This window comes from Mytilus californianus, unplaced genomic scaffold (assembly GCF_021869535.1).
Source record: "Mytilus californianus isolate M0D057914Y unplaced genomic scaffold, xbMytCali1.0.p SCAF_4, whole genome shotgun sequence".
Classification (NCBI taxonomy): Eukaryota; Metazoa; Mollusca; class Bivalvia; order Mytilida; family Mytilidae; genus Mytilus; species Mytilus californianus.
The window spans coordinates 65,224,237-65,247,581 of record NW_026262690.1 but is presented as its reverse complement, the minus strand read 5'-3'; the positions used below and the strand labels follow the sequence as shown (position 1 = coordinate 65,247,581).

At 34.5% G+C, this 23,345-nt stretch overlaps 1 protein-coding gene across 13 annotated transcripts in view; it reads right to left on the bottom strand.

The window, feature by feature from the left end:
- Window positions 1-19,827: 19,827 nt before the first annotated feature.
- LOC127738350 (spectrin beta chain-like) overlaps window positions 19,828-23,345 on the bottom strand; it is a 55,398-nt gene continuing 51,880 nt past the window's right edge. For all 13 annotated transcript variants that reach the window (XM_052249537.1, XM_052249541.1, XM_052249542.1 and 10 more), the window contains 4 exons: window positions 22,975-23,068; window positions 22,111-22,186; window positions 21,601-21,747; window positions 19,828-21,325 (listed from right to left, as the gene is read on the bottom strand). In XM_052249537.1, the coding sequence (XP_052105497.1) occupies window positions 21,167-21,325; window positions 21,601-21,747; window positions 22,111-22,186; window positions 22,975-23,068 (476 nt within the window). In that variant the 3' untranslated portion in view covers window positions 19,828-21,166. The remainder of the gene's footprint in view (window positions 21,326-21,600; window positions 21,748-22,110; window positions 22,187-22,974; window positions 23,069-23,345) is intronic.

Sequence of the window (23,345 nt, the reverse complement as noted above, 5' to 3'; positions counted from 1 at the left end):
TTTCTACACGTGACAGACACGACGTAGTTAACTTTAGCTATAATACATGTAACTTTGTTAGGTGACAGTTTAGTATATATCTAAGCGACGGATCAGCCGATCAACACCAGACAATTCAACATGTTCAATGTGTACAGTATATGGAAAAATAGATTCTTATTCAGAAATGTATGTATCATCAACATATTTTTTTTTTAATCTATGAATTTAAAATTTTTAAGACAAATTTAAGAACCTTTTTCGACAATTTTATGTGTTTCTATACAAATGTTCGCCTCATTTGGAAGAATTCAATCAGCAATATTTCAGAAAATAAAACAGATTGGTCTTAAAATGCATTATTCTTTCAATTTTTAGGTTTTAGTTCAACAAGCCAAAATTACATGCAGAATTTTACCAAACTCTGTGACATAGCCCATTTACCGTAGCTGGACCCTAATGATATCCTGATAACGAGTCCTGAAATAACCGTGGGTCTCCATGAATATTAGAGGATATCCTGAATTCAAAATATGGAGGCCCTGAAATATTCGAGGATAGCCTGAAATCTCGAATTATGGAGGTCTTGAAATCGAATTATGGATATCCTGAAATCAAATTATTGAGGCCCTAAAATATTTGAGGATAACCTGAAATCTCGAATTATGGAGGTCATGAAATCGAATAATGGATATCCTGAATTCAAATTACGGAGTTCCTGCTATATTTCAGGAGCTTCTAAAATACAATAAGTTTGACTAAATCCGCGCCTCATAATTAAAGACCTCCTGCAAATGATACCAAGTGGTGCCTGAAAGCCGAATCTCTAGCTTCTTGAAGAAACAACCATGTCATCAAATCAGCCAAAACCTAAACATCTGTGTGAACAAACTAATTTATTATATCCGTTTAGATCCACGATGAGACGATATTTTTGTCTACTAGTATATGTATAGATCTCGTATACTCAAACGTTTCTTCTTCTTCTTCCGGTAAAGTACAGTCCCAGGGGAGTTTACTCGATGCCAGGAAAACATTGTGGAATACGTGCATATTTTTGTCTTTTTGACATTGTTTTACATCCCGGTTTTTTTTTTATTAATATTGTATTTATATTGTGTCATAGATCCAATTTATTTTTTCAGTGTATGTTTACTTGTTTTTGTTAATATGTCTTTTTGATCGAGTTAAGCCATTTCAATTGATATTTTATAGTGTGTCTTTCTATGTTGTAATGTTACACTACTGTTTCAGGTTAGGGTTGGCGCCTGTTAAAACGTTTAAACCCGCTGCATTTGTTTACACCTGTCCTAACACAAGTCAGGAGCCTGTTGTTCAGTGGTTGTCGTTTGTTGATGTGGTTCATAAGTGTTTCTCGTTTCTCGTTTTTTATATAGATTAGACAGTTGGTTTTCCTGTTTGAACTGTTTTACACTAGTCATTTTGGGGCCCTTTATAGCTTGTTGTTCGGTATGAGCCAAGGCTCCGCGTTGAAGGCCGTACTTTGACCTATTATTGTTTACTTTTTACACATTGTGACTTGGATGGAGAGTTGTCTCATTGGCACTCATACCACATCTTCTTATTTCTATATATCTATACAGTGCAGATGTGCTTCAATAAAATCTGGTTAAAAACGACGTCAATGTCTATCGTATCTGGACAATCTTCACACCTTATTTGGATGACTCAAGGGTTGTACAGGTAACTATGGACGCTGTTAGTCCATTCCAGATTCGGATTGTGTCAAGGAAGAATGAATGCCTGTAAACATCAGTCCTTGCAAATGAATCTTTCATGATGTCCCCGAGAGGTGGATGTTATTGGCATGAGATGATGCGATGAAGGAATAGGCACAAGGTTGTTTACGATTCTGTACATCATGATGACTTAGCACTTTACTCTTCTCTATTGCAATGCATAGGCGGATCCGGGGGGGGGGGGGTGCTGTGGGCCCCCCCCCCCATTTTTGTGGAAAAAATTTGGTTTATTATATAGGGAATCACTGAAGCATGATTGTAGCGGGCCCTCTTATGGCAGTCAGTGGGCCCCCCTCCTTATAAAAAGTTCTGGGTCCGCCATTGCAATGTCACCCAGTTAAAAGTTTGTAGCATTGATGATACGCTACTGGTTCTGTTGTAGTCAGTAAGGACAAATCGTGCAGATCGTCTTTGCATTGATTCTAGTTTGTACATGTCATCCTTAGTTGCAGGATCCCATATGGTACATGAGTATTCCGTTAATGGTCTTATACGTGTCTCATAACAAAGAGTTATAGCTAGGGCAGCTTCTGATATTTCGTTGGAGGAATGCTCTAGTTTGGATAGCCTTCTTCGTGATGTTGCTAATGTGTTGGTTATAGTCGAGGGTTTTGTGTATTGTGACCCCAAGTATTTTGCTGCGTCGACTTCTTCAAGTACATGTCCATGTATTTTATAGTTCGCTTCTGGTTCTGGGGATTGAATTCCATCTGCCAGTCTGCTTCCCACTGTTGTAATCCGTCCAGTTCTTTTTGGAGCTCGTCAGTATCGGCTGTGTTTTTATTTGGTGGTAAAAAAAAACACAATCATCTGCAAATAGCCTGACTTCTGATGTTGATACATACTTTGGTAGATCATTGATGAACAGCAAAAAAATTACGCTTCCTTGGGGTACCCCAGACTGTACAAGTGCTGACTCAGATGAATGCCCTTCAAGTAGGACACGTAGTTGTCTGTCTTCCAAGAAGTCTGTTAGCCAGGTCAGAGGTGTACCCCTTATACCACAATGACGTATCTTGTATATGAGCCTTTCGTGTGGTAACTCGTCAAGTGCCTTTCAGAAATCTAGTAGGATAAGGTCCATATAATGTCCTTTATTGTCGACATTCCTCGCAAGATCCTGGATGTGAGTATGAGCTGGGACTCACAAGACTTTTCTTCCCTGAATCCGTGTTGGGCATCATTCAAAATTGAGTGTTTCTCTGAGTGCTTTATGACAGGCCTATAATTTGATTCCTGGCTTCTGTTTCCCTCCTTGAAGATGGGAACGACATTGGCATTTTCCCAGTCAGGTAGTAATGTACCTTGGTCTACTGAGGCATGGAAAAATGTTGTAAATATGCTGGAAATATCTGTAGTAAGTTTTTTGGCAGTCTGGTTGTTATCTCATCCGGTCCAGACGCTTTGTTGGTGTTAAGGTTTGACAGAAGTTTAGAGATTTCATTTTCTGTAATAAATATGTCCTCCATTGATGAAAATGGCTGTGTTTTCCTACTTTTAATGTTGGTTTTGTCTGCATTTCTGTTGAAAACTGAAGAAAACTGATTGTTTCAGATGTTTGCTTTGGTGGTGTTGTCTGAGTAGATAAGGCCATCTTTGTTCTTGAGTGGTACGACTTCTCCATTATCACATCTCTTGCTTTTGATGAAACTCCAGAATTTTTTAGGGTTTGACTTTTGTTCTGTGCTTATTATGTCATGTACACAGATGGAATATGCCTTCTTATGTCAATGGATGCCAATGATACTAGCCGATAATTTGCCGGTTGATGTTAATTCTCTCCTTTCTTGTAGATTGCAATGACGTTTGCTGTGAGTTATTGATCAGGTTTCTTACCACGATCTAGGTTAAGCTGAAACGTCCTTGTAAGATGTGAAGCTAGTAATTCTGCTGGCGGCATGTATCAGAACGAAAGCTGGTACTTCATCTGAGCCTGTCGCTTTGAATGACAGTAGTACCTTCAATAATCTGTAGATACCTGTTTCACGAATGGTAAGGTTGTCCATGATATTGTATGGACTAATACCAAGGTCGGATAAAGCAGCTATAGTGTGCTCTTGGGTGTAAACCGACTGAAAATACTGGTTTAGTATTGATGCCTTGCTAACTATCGACAACAAACTAAGGAGCATTTCTTCGAAACCAGCAGATATTCAACCATTTCCAATATGCCATGTCTTAACTACTATACAATGTCACGGTCTCATGAGCTGGAAATTGAACAATGCTTTTGGCTGATCACTAGACAAAGTTGGTGAGGATTGGCTGTATTATCGTTATTTCTTTTGGGAGATGTGGAGATGTTATGAAATATAAATTGATCAAGAAACTGTCAACACCAGAGATAATGTTTGAAATTTGTATGGAGATATATGCATCACTGCAGGCTCTACCTATGTAGTGCAATCGATGTTGGTTATTGTACTTGTCGGCCGACCATTGGCAAATGTCACATACATTCAGAAAGAGAAGAAAATATACTACATATTAAGAACGTTCTGAAAACTGGACTATGCCGGGGATGGAGACAGTAATTTTGCTCGTCACTGAACAGAGAGGGAATGATGAGTTGCTTTGCATGATCTTGCATACAAAACTTCATGCAAAATTCTTGAAAGTTTTTTGGGGCGTCGGCTTACACTTTCCCATTCTATACATCACGCATTGCCAATCAGACGCCCCAAGCCTATTGTCATAATATCAGGCGGAAAATGACCAATTGGCCTACTTCTCAAATGTAATAAAACTTTGGGGATATATCGAAATTATACAGGCTTAGAATTCGTATAAACACAAAAGCCTGACATATAATTATGCACATTGGTTAGAATTAGGCTAGATGAAACAAGCTTTACAGTGACCTATACTTGCTTACAGTCACTCTGGTGGAAAATAGTCTCATTGGAAATCATACCACATCTTATTTGTATATTCACCATGAAAGTCCCCTCTATATAGTTTATCACGTAACTATCCTCTTACTGTGAAATTGGAGAAAGCAATTCAGAGCAAGATGTGGATGTCCAAACTATTCAACACTATGCTATTCATTAATACTTAGCACATCAAACCATTACAGCGTATTGTCTGACACCTCTCTTACCAGTCCAACGTCCTCAAGAAATATGAGACCCTTACATGCTTCAACACCGGATAAAAACAAGAACAGAAAACCATCCAAGAAATCTGAAACACCACTTAGATTATTAAATGTTAACTTCCAATCAATCAAAAGTAAACAAGGACAAGTACTAAATCTCATAGAAAGCACAAACCCAGATATCATCTTTGGAACCGAAACATGGGTAGACAATAAGATCACTGACAGTCAAATATTCCCTCCTGGATATAACATCTTCCGGAAAGACAGAAACTGTAGTGGAGGGGGTGTATTAGTAGCTATTAAAGATACATATATAACAACAGCCGTACCTGAACTACAAACTGACTGTGAAATTGTCTGGTGCAAACTTGAACTCATTGGACACAAAGCCATATACTTGAGCTCATACTACAACCCCAAAACATCCAACGAGAATGGGTACTTAGAACTTGAGAAGAGCCTAACCAGAGCGAACAACATAAAAAATGCTTTAATCATCATGGCTGGTGATTTCAACCTACCAGGCTGGGACTGGAAAACCAAATCACTGAAGCCCAATACACAACATACCAACATACACCATAAGTTCACTGACATCCTGGACGATCATGGCTTACAACAAATGGTAGAGGAACCAACAAGAGAATCAAACACACTGGATCTCATAATTACAAACTACCCAAACTGCTTCAACAGAGTCGAAACAATACCTGGCATATCAGACCATGACATTGTCTTTGCAGAGTTAAATACCATACCATCTAAACAAACTCAAAAGCCAAGGAAAATATCCTTATATAAAAAAGCAAAGTGGGAAAACATCAGAGAAGATCTCAAATTGATAAATACTGAAATTACCAAGATGAACCATCATGAATGTAGTACACAAGAAATGTGGGACTATTTTCAAGGCAAACTTGAAAATACTATAAATGCCAACATACCGCAAAAAACAGCTAGAACAAAAGACGGTAACCCTTGGATTACGGCAGACATCAAACGCCTAATACGGAAAAGAGACAAACATTACAAGAAAAAGAAAAAATCAGCTGATGCTAAGCATAACACCAAATATAAAGAACTGAAAAGACTGGTACAGAGAGAAATAAGACGAGCATACTGGAAATATATAGAGGACATTATAACACCTGATCCCAAAGTAGACAAGCCAAACTGCATGAAACGTTTCTGGACATTCATCAAGCACAAAAGATCAGACGGAAACCAAATACCACCATTAAGGAACAACGGACTACTCCATCCTGACTCAGTTGAAAAGGCTAACATACTAAATAAGCAGTTCCAGTCAGCTTTTTCTGAAAAAACCAACTTCACAGAAATAGAATTCAAAAACCGTTGTGACATGACCAACAACAACTACCCTACACTTCAAGACCTGAACATAACAGAAAACGGAATAGCAAAACTATTATCCAACCTAAACCCATTTAAAGCTGCAGGTCCAGACACCATTACATCAAGGGTGCTGAAGGAATTAGCCATAGACATTGCACCAATCCTAACAACCATCTTCAGGCGATCCTATGAAACAGGTGATTTACCGGACATATGGAAAAAGGCTAACGTAAGCCCAATATTCAAGAAGGGAAAACGGTTTGATGCAGTAAATTACCGCCCAGTCTCGCTTACCTGCATTTGCTGCAAAATCATGGAGCACATCGTAACAAGCCACATAATGACCCATGCTGACAAACACAACATACTGTATCCGCTACAACACGGATTCAGGAGAGGCCTGTCCTGCGAAACACAATTAATTGAGTTTATTAATGACATCACCATAAACATGGACGCAGGAAAACAAACTGACTGCCTTATAATGGATTTTTCTAAGGCCTTTGATAAAGTAAGTCATAGCCTACTTACACACAAACTGGATCAATATGGCATAAGAGGGAAAACCAATAGGTGGATCAAAAACTTCCTCGCCGACAGGAAACAAGTCGTAGTTGTAGAAGGGGAAAAATCTGATACAATCAACGTCGATTCGGGCGTCCCACAAGGATCAGTTCTTGGACCCAGTTTGTTCCTTTTCTACATAAATGACATGCCAGAGGGAATCCGATCAAGGGTAAGACTCTTTGCTGATGATACAATCATATATCTCACAATATCATCGGACACAGACAGCGACCACCTTCAGGAAGATCTGAATAAATTGGCAATTTGGGAAAACAAATGGAAAATGGCATTTCATCCAGATAAATGTAATGTTCTTACCATAACAAGAAAACGTAAGCCTATTATAAAAGAATATGTACTGCATGGCCACACCCTCGAATCTCTAAATTCTGCAAAGTACCTTGGCTGCACCATCAGCTCCGACTTAAAATGGAATGAACACATTAAAAACATATGTGTTAAAGCAAACAAGACCATAGGCTCCCTCAAACGTAACTTGAACATCAATAACAACACAATAAAAGAAACTGCATACAAGTCACTTGTAAGACCGACTCTAGAATATGCATGTACAGTCTGGGATCCTTATCAACAAAACAACAAAAACCGACTGGAAATGGTACAGAGGAGAGCAGCCAGATATGTCACTAACAGATATCATAACACATCATCTGTTAGTGACATGCTTAACATACTAGAATGGAAAACCCTCGAAGACCGTAGGAGAACATCAAGGCTTACAATGATGTATAAACTTGCCAACGGGATGGTCAAAGTTGACACCAGAAATACTCTCATTCCACCAGATAGGCTATCCAGAAACATCAATACAAATGGATATCAAGTACCATCTTGTAGGACCGAAGTGCGGAAGGAATCTTTTTACCCAAGGACGATACGAGACTGGAATGCCCTACCACATACTGCCACCAATACAGGTAGTCTTGAATGCTTCAAGACTTACCTGCATGAGATGAACTAGATCAAGCCAAGATGTTTTTAAATTCACTGTATATATGATGTATAGCACAAATTCAAATCAATTCAATATTTATTTTTTTCGTCTAAATTTTAAATGCGCATCCAAAAAGTGGCAAAATAATCAACTTATTGATGGTGGCCGCGTATTGGTAGAAGAAGTAGAAGAAGTAGAAGAGCAGTGTTTTTCCAAGAATTCAAAAGTTAAGAGTATATACTACGTAAATATATCAACAAGTAAACAATATAAATTGCTCTTGGTGGTTATGCTTGTCAAAAGAGAGAATATTCAAGCAATATAAACATATTCTGGCTAAGATTTCCCAGAAAGAGTAAAGATGAAAATGAGATCACTGAACTGTCATCATACACATTATTTGCCATCTTGTCAATACAATATCAACAACCCTTTGTGTTTTATTGTTAATCTGTCATTATTAATATTGTTACAAAACAGATTAGTTTGGACAATTTTCTTGTTTCAAATATTCTGAAAATGGCAGATAGTTCGACTCATAATAATCTACTGAACACAAATTTCAGCAGACAAGGTTTTGGACATCTTCAGTAGAAGAAAGGAAATGAAATGGTCCTTGATTTTTCAAAATTAACTTTGAAAATTAAAAGCTGAAAGAAAGACTGCTTGTTCACTTATAAAATAAAACATAGAGAAAAGTGATTCTATTTTATTTATGTATTTTCTCAATTAAAAAATTACCCTTTAAGTTGCACAGTGTTGGCTTTGAAATTTAGTTTTTCTAATGTATAGTGGGTTGAGCCTGATTAGGTAACAATTAAAATATATAGTGGTGGCACCATATATTTTAATTGTACTTAATACCTAATCAAGCCCAACCCACTACACATAAGATAAAATGCTCCGCTGGGCGCAGCTTGATACGACCGCAGAGGTCGAACCCTGAACAGTTGGGGCAAGTATGGACACAACATTCAAGCTTGATACAGCACTGAATTTGGATTGTGATTAAATATTTGACACAGCATAGGTTTCTGACACAGAATGAATGTGGTCTAAGAACTTAAAAAAATTTAATTTACCTATTCAAACCATATCATTATTATTTGCTTTTATATATAAATCAGAAATAACCAATTTAAAATGGAAAATTTTAAAGAAAATAAATTGCTTCGCTGAGCGCAGCTGGATACGACCGCAGATGTCCAACCCTGAAAAGTTGGGGCCAAAATGGACACAATATTTACGCTTGATACAGGTCTGAATTTGGATTGTAACTAAATTTTTGACACTTAAGGTAGATGGGGGGTCTTAGTCTAAATCCATAGAATAATTTGATAATTTGTCAAAATGAAGTTTATATCATGCTTTTTTAAAAAATATTAAAAAAAGTATGGGTCACCGCGCTATATTTCACGCTATTGGTTGTGCAAAATTGTCAGATTTTGTATAGATTATGCATGGAAATCCCAAATTTGGGTGATAAAAAGAAAACAACACCATAGAATTTTAAGATAAAATATGAGAATATAGCTCTGATAATATGCTTTCAGATAAGAAAAAGAAATAATGGGGTCACGGGACTCGTTTTCTTGCTACATGATAAAATAGGTAAATTCACAACACATTCTATTACAAAAGTTACTTTATCGAGTTATCTCCCCTTGTATCTGAGTTGTCTACCCTTATATGGTAAAATTTTAAAAAAAATGAATAAAACAAAAAAATAATCTGATTTTTGTAAAATACAGCTGTAAATATGATTAAACACATTATTTTCTATATTAAAATGAAAAGTCTTACACATGAATTACATACTACTCTCGAAATTTGCTAATTTCATTAAAGATCTAGACCGATTGTTTCTGCGTTTTCAAAATCCAAGATGGAGGAAGACACCCTATCTACCTTAATAGGTTTCTGATACAGAATAACTGTAGTCAGAGAACTTCAAATTGGTTATATGATTTGAATTTATATTCAATTTTTTGCTTTTGTGCAATACACTAATGACTATGCTGTTGAATATTAACCCACCCCCAAAAAAAAAATATTTGAAGAAATTTTCTTTTTAATTTCTGAAATCTGAAATGAGAAAAATTGTAGCCCCCCACAAATTCTTATCCCCCCATTTTTTTTCTTTCAACTCCCCCTTTCCCTTATTCCAAAAATAATCTCACTTCAAATTTCTAATGGAGTTTGCAACCATAACTACTCATTTAAATACATCATAAAATATTAAAATATACAGTCATGGTTAAAATTATTATTAATTAATAGTAACTTCTAAAAATAAATTTACAGCTAATCATCTCAAGAAAATCATCATTTCTTAATACATAATTTACAAGTAGTGTAAGGAAGGTAATCAAACATATATACAACAGTATTCTTTAAATGGACTGGATTACCTCCCTTACACTGCTTTTAAATTGTCTAAATTGTCCTTTAACCATAAAAACCCTTGTTTTCCCCCTTTTTTGCCCCTAATTGCTAAATGGTTTGAGCCATAACCCCCCATAACCATCCCTTTGTTGTATGGAAACTTGTGGTATCATTTCAGAGAGATTCATACACTTAAACACAAGTTATTGTCTGGAAACTGCAAAAATGCTTATTTGGGCCCCTTTTTTGGCCCCTAATTCCTAAACCTTTGGAACCATAACCCCTAAAATCAATCCCAACCTTCCTTTTGTGGTTATAAACCTTGTGTTAAAATTTTATTGATTTCTATTTACTTATACTAAAGTTATTATCCGGAAACCATCTGTCTTCGGACGACGCTGACGACGACGACAACGTGATACCAATATACGACCAAAAAATTTTTAATTTTTGCGGTCGTATAAAAAAAGGAAAAAAATGAAAAAAAAATCTCTCCCCCCAATTTTTTTAACCCCCTTATGATTAATCACCCCCAAACTCAATCCCAACCTTCCCTTTGTGGTATGGTACCTTGCAGTACAATAGCGAGAACCATACACTTGAACACAAGTTATTGTCTGGAAACTAGAATAAAATGCTTCGCTGGGGCGCAGCTTGATACGACCGCAGAGGTCGAACCCTGAACAGTTGGGGCAAGTATGGACACAACATTCAAGCTTGATACAGCTCTGAATTTGGATTGTTATTAAATATTTGACACAGCATAGGTTTCTGACACAGAAAGAATGTGGTCTAAGAACTTGAATTTTTTTAATTTACCTATTATGGTCCAATGTCCAAAATCAAAATACATGGTTAGATTCAGCATATCAAAGAACCCCATATATTCAATTTTTGTTAAAATCAAACAAAGTTTAATTTTGGACCCCAACTTGGACAAACTTGAAAACTGAGCCCATAATCAAAAATCTAAACACATGTTTAGATTCAGCATATCAAAGAACACCAAGAATTCAATTTTTGCTAAAATCAAACTAAGTTTAATTTTGGACCCTTTGGACCTTAATGTAGACCAATTTAAAAAACTGGACTTAAAATTAAAAATCTAAATACACGGTTAGATTTGGAATATCAAAGAACCCCAATAATTCAATTTTTGATGAAATCAAACAAAGTTTAATTTTGGACCCTTTTGACCTCAATATGAACCAATTTGATAGCTGGGCCCACAAATAAAAAATCTAAATTCATGGTTAGATTCAGCATATCAAAGAACCCCATATATTCAATTTTTGTTGAAATCAAAAAAAGTTTAATTTTGGACCCCAACTTGGACCAACTTGAAAACTGGGCCCATAATCAAAAATCTAAACACGTTTAAATTCAGCACATCAAAGAACCCCAAGAATTCAATTTTTGTTAAAATCAAACTCAGTTTAATTTTGGACCCTTTGGTCTTCAATGAAGACCAATTTAAAAAAACGGGACCCAAATTAAAAATCTAAAAACACGGTTAGATTTGGCATATCAAAGAACCCCAATAATTCAATTTTTGATGAAATCAAACAAAGTTTAATTTTGGACCCTTTTGACCTCAATATGAACCAATTTGATAGCGGGGCCCACAAATAAAAAATCTAAATACATGGTTAGATTCAGCATATCAAAGAACCTCATATATTCAATTTTTGTTGAAATCAAACAAAGTTTAATTTTGGACCCCAATTTGGACCAACTTGAAAACTGGGCCCATAATCAAAAATCTAAATACATGTTTAGATTCAGCATATCAAAGAACCCCATATATTCAATTTTTGTTTAAATCAAACAAAGTTTAAATACTGGTCCCTATCTTGGACCAACTTGAAAACTGGGCCCATTATCAAAAATCTAAACACATGTTTAGATTCAGCATATCAAAGAACCCCAAGAAATCAATTTTTGTTAAAATCAAACTAAGTTTAATTTTGGACCCTTTGGACCTTAATGTAGACCAATTCAAAAAACAGGACCCAAAATTAAATATCTAAATACACGGTTAGATTTGGAATATCAAAGAACCCCAATAATTCAATTTTAGATGAAATCAAACAAAGTTTAATTTTGGACCCTTTTGACCTCAATATGAACCAATTTGATAACGGGGTCCACAAATAAAAAATCTAAATACATGGTTAGATTCAGCATATCAAAGAACCCCATATATTCAATTTTTGTTGAAATCAAACAAAGTTTAATTTTGGACCCCAATTTGGACCAACTTGAAAACTGGGCCAAAAATCAAAAATCTAAATACATGTTTAGATTCAGCATATCAAAGAACCTCATATATTCAATTTTTGCTAAAATCAAACAAAGTTTAGTTTTGGACCCTTTGGACCTTAATGTAGACCAATTTGAAAACTGGACCCAAAATTTAAAATCTAAATACACTGTTAGATTCGGCATAACAAATAAATAAATGTGATCAAAGATTTTACAAATCTAATGCGCCATACTGTGCAATTAAAGATTACTTCTTGAAATTTTTCATTATTTGAAATTTGAAAAAAAAAAAATATTTGAAGAATAATTCTTTTTAATTTTTGAAATCTGAAATGAGAAAAAATTGACTCCCCACAATTTCTTTTTATCCCCCTCCCCCTTTTTTCCCCCAAAAAAATCTTTCCCTCAAGACATGTTCATAATCTCAATTCAAATTTCCAATGGAGTTGGCAACCATAATTACCCATTTAAATTTACCATAGTGCTAACTTAATCTATTTTATAATAGAATTAATAAAATGCTTCGCTGGGGCGCAGCTTGATACGACCGCAGAGGTCGAACCCTGAACAGTTGGGGCAAGTATGGACACAAAATTCAAGCTTGATACAGCTATGACTTTGGATTGTCATTAAATATTTGACACAGCATAGGTTTCTGACACAGGATGAATGTGGTGTAAGAACTGGAAAAAATTTAATTTACCTATTATGGTGGAATATCCATAAACTAAATTGTTTGTTAATTTCAATATATCAAAGAATATGTAGAATTCAATGTTTGATGTAATGTAATAAAGTTGAAATTTGGACCGTTTTTGTTCAATGTGGACCAATTTGGTAACATGTATAAATAATCAAAAATCTAAATATATGGGAGCCCATTTAAATACATCATAAAGGTATTAAAATAGAAAGTGACATCATAGTCATGGCTAAAAATAAACAAAAATCCTTAATCAGCAACATTTAAAGTAATATCTAAAAATAAAATTCCTTTGTAACCATAAAAGCCCATTTAAATACATCATAAAGATATTAAAATAGAAAATGACATCATAGTCATGGCTAAACATAGCAAAAAACCCTTAATCAGCATCATTTAACAGTAATATCTAAAAATGGAAATTACATCATAAAGGTATTAAAATAGAAAATGACATCATAGTCATGGCTAAAAATAAACAAAATCCTTAATCAGCATCAGCAACATTTTATAGTAATATCTAAAAATAAAATTCCTTTGTAACCATAAAAGCCCATTTAAATACATCATAACAGATATTAAAATAGAAAATGACATCATAGTCATGGCTAAACATAGCAAAAACCTTAATCAGCATCATTTAACAGTAATATCTAAAAATAAAAATTTCTTTGCAACCATAAAAGTAAAATAGAAAATGACATCATAATCATAGCTAAAAATAAACAAAATTTTTTTTTATTGGCAAATTTTAAATGGAGTTTATTATACTAAAACAATAAATTTGCAACCATAAACATGATAAAACCCCATTTAAACACATCATAAAAGTATTAAATAATTCAACTACATCATAAGGCTATAAAAATAGAAAATGACTTCATAGTCAAGGCTAAAGGTAAACAAAAAACCTTCATCAGCAAAATTTTATATTGGCAAATTTCCAATGAAGTTTATTACACTAAAATTGTTGGCAAATTTCCAATGCATTTATTAACAATAAAGTTATTGGCAAATTTCCAATTTACATAATTTAAAAGCAGTGTAGATGAGATATTTAAATGAGTTTGAATTACCAACCTTACACTGCTTTTAAATAATGTTCTTTACTCAATTATTTGTCTATTAAAATGGAAACCCTTGTTTTTTAACCTTTTTTCCCCTTATTCCTTAAACATTAGAGCCATAACCACCCCCCCCCCCCCCCCCCCCCCACCCCCCAAAGCCAATTATTACTTTCCAATGTAACCTAAATTTCCAATATACATAATTTTAAATTTCAATTCCTCATGATATATAACCGTATCATTATTATTTTCTTTCATATATAAATCTGAAACAACCATCTTTAAATGGAAAATTTTAAAGAAAAAAAAAGGAAAAAAAAAAATCCTACCCCCCACACATTTTTTCAACCCCCTTTTGATTCATCATCCCCCACCTCAATCACAACCTTCAATTTGTGGTATGGTACATTGCAATACAATTTCACAGAGATCCATACACTTGAACACAAGTTTTTGTTGCAAACTAAAAAAATCCTTATTTTCGACCAATATTTGGCCCCTTATTCATAAATGTTTGAGCAATTAACCCCAAAACTCAATTCCTACTTCCTCTTCGTGATAAAAAATAACTAACTTAAAATGTAAATTTTAAACAAAAAAAAAAGGAAAAAAAAAATTACCCCTTTTTTGACCCCCGCCCCCCTTATGATTCATCACCCCCACCCCCACCCCCTTTCCCCCCAAACCAAGCTCAATAACAGCCTTGCCTTTGTGGTATGGTACCTTGTAATACAATTTTAGAGAGATCCATACACTTGAACACAAGTTATTGTCTAGAAACTAAAAAATGCTTATTTTAAACCCCTTTTTAGGCCCCTTATTACTAAACGTTTTGGGCAATTACCACAACACTCAATTCCAGCTTTCCCTTTGTGAAATGGAACCTTGTAGTAAAATTTCAGAAAGATCCATACACTTACACACAAGTTATTGTCATGAAACTAGAAAAATGCTTGTTTTTTGCCCCCTTTTGGCCCCTTATTCCTAAAATTTTGAGGCAATTCACCCCAAAATCAATCCCAGCATTGACCCTTTGTGATATGGAATCTTGTGGTACAATGTCAAAGAGATCCATATGCTAACACACAAGTTATGTCTGGAAGTTACAAAAATGCTTATTTTCGGCCCCTTTTTGGCCCCTAATTCCTTAACTGTTGGTACCATAACCCCCAAAATCAATCCCCACCTTCCTATTGTGGTATTGAACCTTATGGTAAAATTTCATAGAGATCCATTCACTTAAACTAAAGTTAGAGTGCGAAAACCATTGTGTATTCGGACGACGACGCCGGACGACGACGACGACGACGACGACGACGCCAACGTCATACCAATATACGACCTCAAAATTTTTTTGCGGTCGTATAAAAATGCTTGTTTTAGGCCCCTTTTTGGCCCCAAATTCCTAAACGTTAAGGGCAATTACCCTCAAACTCAAACCCAGCTTTCCCTTTGTGATATGGAACCTTGTAGTACAATTTCAGAGAGATCCATACAATAACACACAAGTTATTGTCTGGAAACTAGAAAAATGCTTATTTTTGACCCCTTATTCCTAAACGTTTTGAGCAATTACCCCCAAACTCAATTCCAGCTTTCCCTTTGTGATATGGAACTTGTAGTACAATTTCAGAGAGATCCATACACTTACACACAAGTTATTGTCCTGAAACTAGAAAAATGCTTGTTTTTTGCCCCTAATTCCTAAAATTTTGAGGCAATTACCCCAAAAATCAATCCCAGCATTCCCTTTGTTATATGGAACCTTGTGATACAATGTCAGAGAGATCCATACAATAACACACAAGTTATGTCTGGAAGTTACAAAAATGCTTATTTTTGGCCCCTAATTCCTTAACTGTTGGTACCATAACCCCCAAAATCAATCCCAACCTTCCTCTTGTGGTATTGAACCTTATGGTAAAATTTCATAGAGATCCATTCACTTAAACTAAAGTTAGAGTGCGAAAACCAATGTTTCTTCGGACGACGACGACAACGTCATACCAATATAGGACCACAAAATTTGTTTGCGGTCGTATAAAAAACCAAGTTTCTAAGCCAACAATACTTGTTTGTTTTTCTCTAATTAATTTTTTTTTTCAAATTTATTTCCAAAAGTTGACTTGTTACTCATGAAAATAAGATTTCCGTGAGGTCATTTTAAGTCCAAGGAAATTGTGAGAATTCAGGATTTTGCACCATTTACCCCCAGAGCTTCCCCTACCCCTGCCGTTTGACTTACTCCTCCGGCATTGAGTACACATCATGTTGGCCTAGCTACGCCTCTGATTAAGAAAATAAAAATATGGTTTCTAAATCATTAAATTGCCTAAAATATACCAGACATCCATATTTACAAACATATCCATAGTCCATTGTATTTGCAATCTAACCAAAGCGAGGAAAATTTGTAATGTAATAAAATGCTCCGCAGGGCGCAGCTTGATACGACCGCAGAGGTCGAACCCTGAACAGATGGGGCAAGTATGGACACAACATTCAAGCTTGATACAGCTCTGAATTTGGATTGTGATTAAATATTTGACACAGCATAGGTTTCTGACTGAGAAATAGACATAGAGAATGAATGTGGTCTAAGAACTTAAAAATTTTAAATTGGACATTCACCTATTATGATCCAATATCCAAAATCTAATTACATGGTTAGATTCAGCATATCAAAGAACCCCAAGAATTCATTTTTTGATGAAATCAAACAAAGTTTAATTTTGGACCCTTTTGACCTCAATGTGGACAAAGTTGATAACGGGGCCCAAAAATCTAAATACATGGTTAGATTCAGCATATCAAAGAACCCCATATATTCAATTTTTGTTGAAATCAAACAAAGTTTAATTTTGGACCCCGATTTGGACCAACTTGAAAACTGGGCCCATAATCAAAAATCTAAATACATGTTTAGATTCAGCATATCAAAGAACACTAAAAATTCAATTTTTGTTAAAATCAAACTAAGTTTAATTTTGGACCCTTTGGACCTTAATGTAGACCAATTTGAAAACGGAACCAAAAATTAAGAATCTAAATACACGGTGAGATTCGGCATATCAAAGAACCCCAATAATTCAATTTTTGATGAAATCAAACAAAGTTAAATTTTGGACCCTTTGGACCTCAATGTGGACCAATTTAAAAACGGGGCCCAAAATCCAAAAACTTAATACATGGTTATATTCAGCATATTAAAGAACCCCAAGAATTCAAGAATAAAACCCCATTGAAATTGATCAAGAAATAAGCAATTTATAAGAAGTATCTTCTTTTGCACAATACTGTGCAATTGAATATTTCTTGCTATTGCGCAATACTGTACAATTGACAATTTCTTGCTATTGCGCAATATTGTGCTATTTGATATTTCTTGCTATTGCGCAATACTGTGCAATTGAAGATTTCTTGCTATTGCGCAATACTGTGCAATTGAAGATTTCTTGCTATTGTGCAATACTGTGCAATTGAAAATTTCTTGCTATTGCACAATACTTATTATATAAAAATTTACACATCCTGTTTGGTGTGTATCTCCTACCATTGTCATGAAACTAGAAAAATGCTTGTTTTTGCCCCTTTTTTGGCCCCCAATTCCTAAAATTTTGAGGCAATTACCCCAAAAATCAATTACAGCCTTCCCTTTGTGATATGGAACCTTGTGGTACAATGTCAGAGAGATCCATACACTTACACACAAGTTATTGTCTGAAAGTTACAAAAATGCTTATTTTTGGCCCCTAATTCCTTAACTGTTGGTACCATAACCCCCAAAATCAATCCCAACCTTCCTTTCGTGGTATTGAACCTTATGGTAAAATTTCATGGAGATCCATTCACTTAAACTAAAGTTAGAGTGCGAAAACCAATGTGTCTTCGGACGACGACGCCAACGACGCCGCCAACGTCATACCAATATACGACCAAAAAATTTTCATTTTTTGCGGTCGTATAATAAGCACCTAGTAATATAATAATTTACTTCTAAATCCATCGCTTGTAGATCTAAAACCAAGTGCTGTACCTGACGAATGTTTCTACAATTATACTCACCGTCCTCTATATATATATATAAATAGTTCCTAGCAAATTTTAATCAGACTTACTAAGTAGTTTCAGATATATGTTTCTGGAACAATTTGACATTTTGAAAGTTATGATACATCATATTTATATATCATATGGATTTTTTTGTAATTGTTGTGCAAGTAATTTTGCAGTCTTTATTCAATTTCATTGCTACGAAACACGAGTCATTAATATCGCTGTAGTAATATTTGGTTAAAGCGGACTTGATTTTTCTGAAATTTTGAGCCAACTAGTCTAACAAGAGTTCAACCATGTTTATAGCTTGATTCATATTGAAAATAAATGGAGAATGTGTCCATGGGACACAGATGATGTGCCTGCTTGCATATAACGTTATAAAGGGGCATAACTCGAGAACAATAAGTGACGACACCCAAATTCGAAGTTCACCTGTGTTTTGTGGTAATAAGCATTGTGTATAAGTTTCATAACATTTGGTTGAGGCAAACTAAAGTTAAAAGAACGGAAACCAATTTTGGGACATGCCAATCTAATTAAAATTAAATCTCCGCACTTGCTCCTCGTTGTTTATATGTCGCGCGTGGGCACGCGCGACATATAAACAACGAGGAGCAAGTGCGGAGATTTAATTTTAATTAGATTGGGGACATGCGTACGGACAAGGATAACACTTAACGCGGTAATGCCCCCTAAGTTGACGGCGGGGGCATAAAAAATGATGAATGGATGGCTGAAATGCATATTCAGGATGAGAACATGATAATGTGATAGTAATATAAACCCTGCTTTGTACTTGATCAGCATGCTTGGCTGGATCTTACACATGCTAGTTCACTAGGTAACAGTCCACAGGAAGACATGTCACCCTACATAGACACATTATTCTTACTCCAAGCCGACCAGTCTTCCCTCTTTCTCCTAAATGCTGTCTGCCATGCAAGTCTTTGGTGTGACCCCGTTAGGGATCAAATCCATGACCTTTCATGCTCAATAATATATTACAGCAGAATGTATTGAGTGTGTAGGTAAAGGTAATATTTTTGGTTAGCTTGCTTGTTGGCTGAACCGTGAAGTCATTATTAGGTTAGGTATACTACCCTCCTTTCGGTGTAGTCTAGTCCTACAGACAGATTGGTTATCTGTCTGACTAGTCTACTCTTAAAGGAGGGTAGTTTACCTAACCTAATAATGACTTCACGGTTCAGCTAGCAAGCAAGCTAACCAAAAATATTACCTTTACCTACACACTTGATGCATTCTGCTGTAATGTGTTCAGCTGTAAAGGATGGACATTTACATTGTGAAAGATAAGGCACATCTCATATAACCATCATTTTGGCAGATATATGGTCTTGTGAAGAGAGTTTTTTTTTACTAGAGGTTGATCTGCAGGAAATTACTTTTCTATTCCAGTAAAATGGTCTCATTAAGGTCCCTTTCCATCTATCTGAAATGTCACACTAAAACCAGAATTATTTTTTGTGGAATTGGAGCTTACTTATAAAATGGCTGTTTTGAAAACCAAAAACAAAAACTTTTTCTTTTCTATTGTCATCAGAAAAGTCCACAAAAACATAAGGGTGAGGGAGCAATACTCCTCTGTAAATAACAAAGAACAAAATATATATATTGTAATTCTTTTATTTTTTCATGATTCAAGCAATACAAAACCCCATGAAGCTGGCATCCTTCTGTGATGTAGGATTAGTATTACAAATACAACCTTTAAACTATAAATAATGCAATGTATCCATCCCATCCCAGGAAAGCATCTTGTTTACATATTTCTTGTTTAGTTTGGGGGAAAAAACATTTCTGTATTGTGCACCTAATATGAACACATTTACTTTGTAAAAAAAGAACCTTTTGTTATGTAAAACAGACCAATTTAGATATAAAATGCCTCAAAACGGTTAATCTTATCTTATTACAATATTTTTGTTCAAAACAACCTACCAAAAGTTAACAAGTTATATTTTAGCATGCCACTATAGGGGTCTAGCAATTACATTCATATTATAATAGAACTACAATTATTGTTTGCTAAATGCCCAGCTACATGTAAAAAGTTAAGTTTTTGCTGAATTAATTATAAAGTAGTTTTTAAATAATTTATTTAAAGAAAAACAAAATCACCAATGAAGAAAAAAACAGCAGACTACAACGTGACATACTAGCTGCACAAGTGAGAGGACACAACACTTGGTTTCATATCTGAAAGCTGATAACATATAAATGATAATGATTTAACAATTTGTTTAACAATTATATATATTATCTATTATGGCTTAAAGCAAAGAGCAGAAAAAAAATAATAGATTTAAAAAATTTAAATAGTAATAAAAACATAACAAATTGGTTTAATGATGGATCTAGGATCTTTAAAATGGGGGATCACTACGGTCAATAAAAACAAGTTTAACTTAAAAGTGGACACTAATTTACATCGTCTACATACAAAACAAATAAAAAAGCTTTATATACAAAAACTAAATAATGCACTTTGTCCCCATATTCACTTGAAGATTTGACAAGTCTCTCAATTTTGTTCACATTTATTCCAAGTTTTTGATCTTTATGATGTGGGTGAAATACACACTCTTCCATACAACGTAAGCACAGAGCTACTCTGTAGAGACAACAGTCAACATGAAAATGTAGAAATTATGTTTTGATATTGTTTATCCCACATCAGCGTTACATACAAGGCCACCACATTACTTTGGAAGGAATCTCATCTATCGACTTCACCATTTATAGAGATAAACATTTATAGGAACTTTAATTTGAGCAAAGAAATTTACTTAAATTTATTTAATCTTAATTTCATTCTTGGATAACATATTAAAATTTACTGGCTCAATCTCTCCGGGGTCTGATCCTGTTAATTCTCCTATAACATAAATATGAAAAAACAATTAAGATGTGAGATTCCTAACAAAGCGGTTTAACAAAATGTCCAATTTATTTGCGTTTTAATGTAAATATTCCTTTCTTCTTGTGTTCTTCTTTTTTCTCAGTTTCCATTCTAGCTGGTAGTGTTTGAGACTTAGTTGGCATTCTGGAAGTTCCCTCTGCACCAGTTCCTTGGCTTATCATCTGTATCCATTGTTCCATTTCAACCTGAAAATAACAATTGTTTATTGTATATACTGTAAATTCAGAAATTATAGCGATATTTTTATTTATGCAAAATAAGCAACAGTTCCTTCATACAATTTTTTGCAATCACAATAATTAGATAACCGATAATAAATACACACATTAATTAAATTTTTATAGTACCATTTATCAACCTAATGTTCTAATACACATAAACTTAAATTTTTTTTTATATCAAAGCTGTAAATAATGTGTGTTGAATTAATTTTTAGGCATTATTTTATCAAATTAAATACCTCATCTTTAGCTTGGAAGAGATATTCTCCACCATTTGGAAGGTGGACACGCAAGACAAATGGTCGTTTGGTGTAATCCATAGCCCTATTACATGTAGCGTCATTTAACACTATTGCTGATTCATGATGAACTCTATTTTCAGGATCCTGAAATAAATAAGTATGTTATTATATACCATAAATACAGAAATAATGGTGGTTTTTATTAATGCGCTATTTAACAGGCTGTGTATAACATAAATTAAACAGCTGATCCAGGAGCGCAAGATTTGCCCGTCATATACATATTAAAATTGTTACAAGATTCAAGTGAAATATTATAGACATTCAATCTGAAATTGCCCTTCAAAGAAACTTGCAAGAGAATGACCAAGGCATGTAAAAATTGCCTTAAATTTGACAGTCAAACAAGTCTGAAAAGTTTCAAAATCAAATAAATTAGTTTCATCAATCTCAACAACACGTTTGAAGCATTATAGATTTAGTCTTATAATCTAAGAATGTACTGACCTGTTTAGCGACTTTCTTGTCTTTGTAACAGGACAGCGTATTACCATGTAGCACCACATGTACTTTGTCCCAGGATCTGTAATACATCAAAACATATGTAATCTTTTTTTACAGTTTAAAAAAAATCAATGCAAAGTTGTTAATGTCGGTGTGATTTGGCCTCTTGTGGAGAGTTGTCTCAGTGGCAATCACACCACCTCTCTTTTTTTTATATTAAATGTACAAACACACAAGAATACTGTGGTAATGTCTTTTCCAGATATAAAATATGAAAGATTAAACCTGATGACAAATAATTTCATTTCTTCATTTCTAAAGGTATTTGATTAATGACATCAAGCCCAAATCTTAAGAGTACTTTTCCCATCCCCTTCAATGCATTCTTTATGGTGTAGCCTTAAACAATTAGAAATGCTTATAACAAGAATGTGTCCATAATACACGGATGCCTCACTCGCACTATCATTTTCTATGTTCAGTGGATCCTGAAATTGGGGTCAAAACTCTAATTTGGCATTAAAATTAGAAAGATCATATCATAGGGAACATGTGTACTAAGTTTCAAGTTGATTGGACTTCAACTTCATCAAAAACTACCTTGACTAAAAACTTTAACCTGAAGCCGGACAGACGAATGGACTGACGAACGAACGAACGAACACAGAGACCAGAAAACATAATGCCCCTACTACTATCGCAGGTGGGGCATAAAAATTATTAATTTTATGAAGTTTCGTTTCATAAGCATAATGATTGGCTAAAGCAACATTTTGATTGTTTGTTCAGTAATTCTTAGTATAATATCCAATTCAACAATATATGCCCAAATACACCATTTTGAATGCAGTATAAAATTATTCATACCTGCTCTGGGATCGTTTGCCTTCTGCAATCCAATCATGTTTACGGGTTAATGTACCCTCCTGGTGTACAGCCTCACTAGCACTAGCTGATGGTTCTGTAAATGTTCACAAGAAAACATTAGAACATTTTATTAATCATTAATAATCATTTGAAGGGAACACAAGGATAATGTCAAACAGATACCTGGAATATTGATATTTTTTAGCAAAGATTTTACATTTAAAATAAGACAAAATGCACAACTACACTGCTAACATAACAATACTTTACAAGACCATGCAGATCTCTACTGCACACATATACATAAGTGTGTTTGAAGAACAAAGAATATAGAAAGGAATTTTATAGTGCAAAAGAAGTAATGTATAAAA